Source organism: Pteropus vampyrus, unplaced genomic scaffold (genome assembly GCF_000151845.1).
Source record: "Pteropus vampyrus isolate Shadow unplaced genomic scaffold, Pvam_2.0 Scaffold5, whole genome shotgun sequence".
NCBI lineage: Eukaryota > Metazoa > Chordata > Mammalia > Chiroptera > Pteropodidae > Pteropus > Pteropus vampyrus.
In genome coordinates, this window is record NW_011888786.1 from 18,161,005 (window position 1) to 18,170,065 (window position 9,061).

At 38.5% G+C, this 9,061-nt stretch overlaps 1 protein-coding gene across 1 annotated transcript in view; it reads right to left on the reverse strand.

Annotated features, from left to right (window-relative positions):
• TMEM156 (transmembrane protein 156) overlaps positions 1-9,061 on the reverse strand; it is a 32,005-nt gene that overhangs the window by 5,587 nt on the left and 17,357 nt on the right. The window contains exon 5 of the mRNA XM_023534401.1: positions 5,641-5,724. Within this exon, the coding sequence (XP_023390169.1) occupies positions 5,641-5,724 (84 nt within the window). The remainder of the gene's footprint in view (positions 1-5,640; positions 5,725-9,061) is intronic.

Consider the following 9,061-nt stretch of genomic DNA (forward strand, 5'->3'; position numbering starts at 1 on the left):
TAGCGCTGGGGAGCGGCTGCAAATACAGATGAGACTTCGCTCGCTTGCCCACTGCTCACTTCCTGATGTTGGTTCCCAACAGGCCACAGACTGGTACCGGTTCGTGGCTCCAGGGGTTGGAGACCCCTGCTTTGGAAGATTCAGCTATGACTCTTTCTGGAAACAATGGCAAGAAGTGTCTAAACTTACCTACAAAGTACTTGTTTTTTTTCATAAGAGCTTCTCCAAAAAAGGAAGAAATTCAAGTTCATATTCACAGATTACAGTGTAAAATAGATGTAGAAAATTTCAGATGAATTGGCTATTCTTATTTAATTCTCTAATCTGGCTTCAAAGACCTTCCATTTGTAATGATTTCTTCTTATTGTCGTAGCAAAGCAGAAATTCACTATTGCTGTACATCATTCTAACATCTTCATCACATAAAAATATTGGCACTTTTGTACAAGCCCAAGATAGCTAGAAGCCTTTTAGGGATAATAGAGCCAATTGTGGTAGCTTAAAATAGATTTCCATTATTCAAGGTGCCAACTCCCTACTATATTCAAAGCTCCATCTGTTATTGTTAACAGTGATCCCCAAACTACTCCTCTGCTCCCAATCTGACCAATGTAAAAATCAAATGAAGATGGAAAAATAAATGACTGCAAAATTATCTAGATTTAACAGCTAAAGTGAAAAACACCCTCCTTCAAAAGACAGTTGTCAATATTCTGAGCCATTGACTTAGTTTCCAGTTTATTCACACTGCAGATATTTTTAATACTCCAAGGAATGAATATTAAGGAATTTCTTTAATTTCCTTTTAAAGGAAAGGAATTTTGTTTTTGTTATTTTGCATTATCAAGAGTTATGATTTGGGGGGGAACATATTTAAAAGATCTTTGTAGACTGTGGCAGTCATTCTTTCAACATAGTCGATGTAGAGTCATGCTTAGTTGATAAATAGTTACTGGGCACTTACTAAATGCTCTTATACGCTTGATGCTATGATCTGGGAATATAGCGATGAGTATAATCAGAGTATCCCTACCTCAATGAGCTACCTGGGAGACATATCAATCAAATAATAATAAAAATATTAAATAGCAATAGTAATAATTGCCCCAAAGAGAAAATTGTGGGGCTCTGAGGATATGCACTGAGGGAAGTCGACCTCTTCTGGGAGGTCCAATATGAGTTCCCTGTGGAGGTGTTAGTTAGACCGAGATCAGAAGGCAGAGTTGGAGTTTACAAGACAAAGGCAAGGTGAGAGGAGGGGAGGTTTTCAAGAGGTGGCACAGGAGGCAGGATGGTTCAGGCAGGGAGAGTCTGTGCAAATACAGAGAAAATGTTTATCTGCATATGTTGTGTCATCAATTATTTCAGACCTGGAGTAAATGGCTATCACATAAAGGCATTCAATGAATGAATAGAATAAGTCACCCTATTCTGCCTATAGATTCTACACACTTACGAATTTCTTCCTTCATACAGAGTCACCCTCTGCATTTTGACCTATTCTGTAACCAAGCAGATGGCTATAAGTTTTATGAACTCAAATCTGTATTTTAAGTCATAAATATTATAGTTAGAAAGTAAAAATTAAATTTTCATGTTATCTTGCTTGGTTGCTATCCATCTGGCACCAGTAATTTATCTTCTCTTTTGCAGGAAATTGAAACCTGCTTAGTCTTCATTATACTGGCCATAAACATGTTGCAAATTACAATTTTACACTGCCACTAGTTTTATTTTGGGGTAATACAAATTACTGGGTCATCCACTTTTGGCATGCAGTAATTCTCTTTCACAATAAAATTCCATTTTCTTTGCTTCATAGTCGCTATGAACTCAACCACATTAACAGCATCAGCTGAAATGTTACTTTGCAGATGACTCGCATTGTCTCACAGAAGCTTCTACAGCCTTATAGAGGAAATGTCTCATTTCTCTTTCCAGTATTAGATGTTAAAGGAGCATAAAGAGTTTTGATCTGTGGCTTGAACCAGCAGAGGTAAGCTCCCCTGTTCACCATTGCCATCGATGTGCTAGAAAGTGCATTCACTGGACAGAATGAGTTTGAGCTCTGACCCTGCTAGGGGTCAGAATGGACCTGTGGGTCCATTATTTAAACTCTCGGAGCTTTGGTTTTCTTATCAGGAAAAAAGTGAGGTTTCTATGAAATAAAATGATGTGTGTGAAAGTACTGTGCATATGGAAGTTACTTAATGAGTTTTTATAGTTTAATTAGTTTCCCTTCTCCCAAGGCGACTGGGGGTAGAAGCTCTTTAACTGTGATATCAGCTCTGTGAAGGCAGGGACTGTTCTGTAGTACATGCCACCGTGTCATCCAGGCTTGACATAACTGCTGTTGAGTTACTGATCAGTAGATTTTGGTTGAATATTTGAAGGTGAAGAATTTCAAGTTTAAAAAATTTCAGTAGTTTTAATGGACATAGAGGTGAGAGATGAAATGACACCTTTAATGGACCCATGCAGCGAGAACATGTGGAAGCCCTAATCCCAGAAACCTGGTATTACAGAGATTTGTTTATTGACTCTCCAGCATATGGACATCTCAAGAGTATTTTCAAGTATTCAGGAAGCCAGAAGGGCAGATATTTCCACTCTACTGCTTCCTGGCACCCAGAGTACAAATCTGTGGCCTGCACTCAGTTAGTCAGATACTCTCCCTTGGGACTTGCCATCCTGGGCATCGATGCAAAATAGCAACGTGGTCTAAGGGTAGCTCTGGCAGCCCAGGGGCAGCGTCCAGTGGTGGTGACATCAGCGAAGGCATTCTCACCAAACCAACCCTGTGGTAAGACTTTGGCTGTATTTTTAGTTGCCTGGCCTCTCTTAACTATTTATTTTCCAAGCTCAGATTCCCTAACCTTCCTGCTGCTTCCACGGGTTCCCTTTTGGCTTTCCAATAAATTTTCTTTCTGCCAAGTCAGCCACATTGGTTTCTATTGTTTGCATCCAGTGATTCAGGTCCTCGTTTACTGCTTCTGCCCCTGGCTTTGGTCTCCCAGCGTGGCGAATTCATTAAGCACTGTTTCTAAGGGTATGTTTCAAAGTTACTTTCGTATAATTCTCAAAATCTCTTCTTCAAGATGCTCAGCGTTTTTCATTATTCTTCAATATCCTTAGCAATTCTATGAAATGTGTTATATGTTCTTTAAGGAAATAGAATTATATTCTCTCTGATCACCCTTTGTCTCTTTGTTTGCTTCACCTTTCCCAGACCCCAAGATTCATTTCTTGCTCATCTGCTCTTTTTACTCTATACTCATTTCCCCTCAGGGTTTGTGTGACTTAATAACCTTTTATCGTGCATGAACTACGTGCCAGATATTATGCTGGGACAAGATTCCAAAGGTGAGTAAGACAGAATCATCACCTGTGTGAAGATAATAGTCGAATGAATAAAATGTAAAGTAGATGAATGGCAAGACAGGCAACATAAGCCACCGTGCTTCTCAAAGCAAGGAAGAAAATATTAAACTTATAAAAGCTTGAGATTTGATTCTGTCTGACATCTCCTACAGCAATGAGATTCATTTATTCCATCAGTGTTTCCTGTGCCCTCAGTACATGCCAGGCCCTGTGCAGTGCCAGGGTCTTGATCATCTCCCTTTATTTCTCTCTAGTCTTTTTGAGGGTGTGAGTCTACCCATGTCTCTATGTGTACGTGAGTGACAATACTTACTTTGTAATACATGAACGACTGGAGAGACGTTCTGGCATGTACAGTCAGAGCCGGCAGCAAGCTGTTCTGCTGAATGTGGCTACAGTCACTGCTCTCTTTGAAAGACATTTTTTTCAGTCGTGTTACTGCTTCTCCAGAGAACCATGCTGGCACATTTTTTCCTGCATTCTCAACTGCTGCCTATAACCCATCATTACAAAGAGAGGCCTAAAAAACGGCACTCAGGGGAGATATTATTTCCTTTCCATTTCTCTCTCAGAAAGAAAAACTTATATTGGGATGGGGGAAAAAATCACTTTTAGGTTAAAGAAATATAAATAACAAGAAAGAAGCTGCTTCTTTCCCCCTTTAAGAGGCCAAACCTCAAAAAAGACTTGGTTTTTTAAAAAAAAGGCCACCCCTCGCCCCTTGGCCTGCTCTAAACATTAATAATATATACCAGGTAATAAAGCTGGGGGTGGGGGGTGGTTAGTGAGTGCTGTGAAAGGGAAAAGGACAGCTGTGGCAGGTTTCTCTGGGGGATGAAAATCACAGGCTCATAAATACAATGTGTGAGGTTAGCCCGTTGGTTAGCAAGAACTTTAAATTTGCGATTCTCCTGATTATCTGGGTTGATAGGGGAGCTATTGACTTTTTCTCAGATAAGGCTTCAGTGCTCAAAATTATGACTTGAAAAGAGAAATGATTGGGATTCCTAAGACAACCAAAAGCCCCTCAGAGCCAGGTTAAAACATTCCTGGGTATGAATGTCAGGCATGTGTACTGGATAAGAGGAAAGACCAGGGGAAACGCCGTTTTCTCTCTTTAAAGATTAATTTTGCCACTTGAAACAACCCTGTTATTTTTATTTCATTAATCAAACAAAATAGTCATTGATCGCCCAGAATTTCCATCAACTTTCCCCACTTTTAGCTGGTGTCCAATGACTATTTAGCTAATGCTTATTATTACCCATAGGTTAGTAACTTTACTGCTAGTGATGAGAGGAGAAACTCTAATTTTTTTTTAAGGGATCTTTTAAGTGCACCCAATCCAAGTTTTCCTCAAGCTAGGGGGCTGAATACCTGCTAATTAAAATAGCTAAAAAAAAAAAAGCCTGGGGAGAATAGTCCACAGTGAAATGCCTTTCGAATCTCCATGTGGCTACGGACACAGCTGCAGTGAAGGGCTCAGGGTTTGTTCAGTTTCCTTTCATTTTTGAAAATGGTTTACATACCAGACGTGAAGCTTCCATATATAACTTCTCACAAAGTACAAAATAGCCTGCTCTCTGGCTGTGCATAAGCAGCTGTAGTAATATCACACATAATTCTGTAGTTTTCAAAGACTCAAGAATATTATTTCTCCCTGATGGAGAATAAGCCTTTGCCCATGTCATATTCTCCATCTCTTTCTTTTTCATATGATTTGACAGCCTGAATTCAGAAGGAGGCTTCACAATTAGAAGAAGGAGATGGAACCACAGCATCTGTGCTAACAGCCTCCTTGCTACTTGAATTAAGATTCCCTTATTCCATTTCTATTTCTTGGGAGAGGACAGGGGACTTTTTAATTGGGGCTATTAGAAGTTCTCTTTACACAATGACACCCTCTGCTAAGTGAAGGCTCCAGCAAAAGCCGTGCCCACTCTGCAATTACTTCTTGCAATTCTGAGGAATAATGGTATCTTGTCTCATTTAAAAATAAATCTGAGGCTTATTCCTTATTGCTTTTCCTCCTCTGCCTACTCACATGAATGTCTCCTTGGCAATTAAGCAAACTTTCCATTATTTAAGGAGGTAGTTTTGATCGTAACTGTCCTCTGATATGATTTGCCCATAGCTCCTTTCTTCCAGATACAAGGCTAATTTAAATGAGCTCAGATATTATGATCTTGAGTTTATACTGCAATGATGAAGCTTTGGAATTTCCTAAGCAGTGTTCCGTTTGCATGTCACCGAGCTCACCTGAAATAACCCGCACATTCAACGTTTGAAGTTTCTCAGAATCACTTCCTCTTAAGAGAACAGATGAAGGTTTGTATTTATGACCTATTCCAAGAAAAGAAATTAAATATTAAGATGAAAAACAAGCACATTCTTCATATGTACTCCCCATATTGGTTCAAAGGATTACCAAAGAAAAAGGGCCATTCGCAACAGGGCCTGAAGTAACAAAACATGAAGTTATTTTCCATTAACAAATGCAGGTTCTTTCTAAAACCAGTGGTCTCTTCATTGTACCATCTCCTCTGATGAAAAACCTGGCTCTTATGTACAGAATATTATATTTAGATTGTACACATAGATATGATATACAGAATATGTAATGTTATTTAATATTTAATAATAATAAATGTCCTAAATGATGTGACATTTTTCATTACTTTATATGCTTAGATTTGTAAGGCAAGACTTTGAAAGCCTCTAGGCCTGTCATTTGGGTTGATATTCATAAGTGACTTAGTGTCACTCCCCACTATTCATCTCTTTCTAGACATTTTCCATCTGGTTTCTCTCTCTCTCTTTCCTAATGTGTAATTATATGAAAAATGAATCAAGAAACTCAAAACTATGCACTATTTGCAAATAACATGCATTTACTTAAAATAATATAATTTTCAAAACTAGAAAGACCTTGCATCTTTTTATTAGTTATATAACTGGAATAAACCCATAACACTTAATTTCTCTGAAGCTCAGGGTTTTTTAATCTATAAAATAAAAATAATAGCACATATCTTGTTTATATACCTTGAGAATTTAGTAAAAATCTTGTGACAATGGTTATTCTATAAATATACAACATTATGATTATTAACCAAATGCTTTTGGGGTCTCAAATACCAAGGTATCAATGACAATACTTGATATGCAACTTCTCTCAGAAATTTCTGCAATAAATACTTAATCAAAAGAATTAATGGCTCAAACCTAGAGGCAACCCCTTGTTTTGCCTATTGAAACGACTAAGACAGCCTTACCTGGTAAAGAGCATAAGAGCCCTGGGAAACGACACAAGCGGCACAATACTACTCTCCTTTATTGAGAATTACTATTCACTAGACACTGGGGTAAATTTCTAGTGAATAGTAATTCTCAATGAAGGAGAGTCTCTTTAGTTCAATCCTTACCTCAACACTGTGTGGTGATGGTGATTAGCCTTGTTTTACAGAGGTAAAAAGGAACACTCGGATACAGTGAGCGACTTGCTCAAAGTCGTGTAACTAGTAAGCGGTAGTACTAGGATTTGATACATTTTCTCTTGTCTTTAAGACACAAACTACTTTCCATCAGGCCTGATACTCAGCCAGTGTACTCCTGGGTACACACCAGCAGGGCCGATGTATGCATGGGTCTACCAGTAGGACCACACCAGTAGTAAACGATCAGGGCCCATCCTGACAGGTGGGTATCGTATTAGTTATTAAATATTTTATCATCATTTCTATTGTCCTGATTTCTAAGTACACATTTTAGATCAGCCCAACCAAAAATCTACTGACACACTCACACTTATTAAAGATTGGCTCCCACTCACACTCACTGCCAAGAGCCAATCCGATCAAGGTCCCCAACTCTAAAATTCTTCATCTCCACTCCCCATTCTTCTACCTCTCTTCTGCCTTCACTTCCACTATTGCCCCTGCTCAACCTCCAGTCTATCAACTACTTCCAATTCACCCATTCTTTCTCCCCTCCTACTCACTTGTCTGGATAGGAGAAAGACACACGAAGCTCCTTGAATGTTGGCACTGTGTCTTACTTATGCTTATATTCCTAGAATCACTGCTTACACACAATAGGTGCTCAGAAAATGGTAAATTGAACTAAAAAAAGAAATTGAATCTATAGATAAGATTAAGAGTTCCTTGAAACTAAATTGATTATCCCAAATGGTATATTTATTTCTCAATACTTACTCTGCCACTTCTGCACTCGCCTATGGCCTTCGAGTATTTTGTGGATAGTGAGGATGAGCAAAAATATAAAAACTAATATTACTAAAACATACCAAGTGATCTTCATGGAACAAAAGAAATCTGCAAAGAAAAAATACTATAAAAATACAATAATATGATGCAATAGATAAGAGGCTATGAGGTGGTGTAGCTGGGTTCTACTACATATTCTGCCCTTAACTAAAAAGCTGAATATATAGCATCACTGTTACAGGGTCACTTGCTCTCCTAAATTCTTTCCTGATGTGTTAAACGAGGGTATTAAATGAGGAAACTTTACCTCATTTACCTCAGGTGGCTTCCAGAGATCCATTTAGTTCCAAAATTCTAAGGTTAATTTCACTTAACAGGCAATGTTGATGTTAGTTCCGCTATCATTTCTATCACTAGGTTTAAGACCACAACATAGCAGAGTACCAGAATCAGAGCCATTTCTAATCAATAATTTTGGCCCTAGACCAAGCAGCCAAAAATTATAGTCTCAAATCAACAAAGATACACTGAGCATAAGGAGGATGGGGAAGAAAGGGAAAGACAGACACAGAGAAAGGGCTGGACTGAGGCATATAAAAGGCCAGGGAAGATGAATAATTAGACCCATTTTCATCAAGGTCTCTCATGACAATGATCAGATCAAGCACATACCTTAATAAGACATATAGTTACCCTAGACTAAATTTAACAAGGATGCAAGTAAAAATGTTCATTCAAAAAACAGTGAGACAACACGGGTAGGGCAGTCACCATGCAGCAATAGCTTAGCACGGTCTCCTTTGGTCCCATAAAGACACAGTGGCCAGTTGACCCAAGCATCAGTGACTTAAAAAAGAGTGACCTTGTCATGTCCAGGACACAAGTGTCTGACTTTCTAAGCCACCTTCTGTACCCTCTTGCACACAAAATACAGCCAGTACTAACTCAATTTAGTAAGACATGTAATTTGTTTATACTCTTGGATGACTCCCCTTGTGGAGCTTATGATCTGGGTATCCTTCCCACAGGACCTCCTTCCATGAGCAGATGTACAATAAATAGGTAGACAACATTTATTTAGAGAAGAGGCTCAATGGAAGAAAGGTAAAAGTTGACTGGGATGGCAGCACTCAGACACGCCAATATCATTCCATGCTATTCAGCTGCCAAACTTGCATTTCTCGCTGAAGAAAAAAGCATGCAGTTAGCTGGAATAAAATAGGAATTTTTTAATCTCTTAACACATGGCAAAGTGGTTATAGTTTTTCTAGGTTACAAGATTATGTATTTGTATACCACCATTATCTTTCTGAATTATGGACCCAAAAAATTAACTATTATTTCACTCTGACTAGAATTTATGGATTTTTCCATTAACACAAAAGTAAATCCTGACTACCTCAAACAGTTTTGCACAGCAAAGGAAACCATCAACAAAAAGAAAAGACAACCTA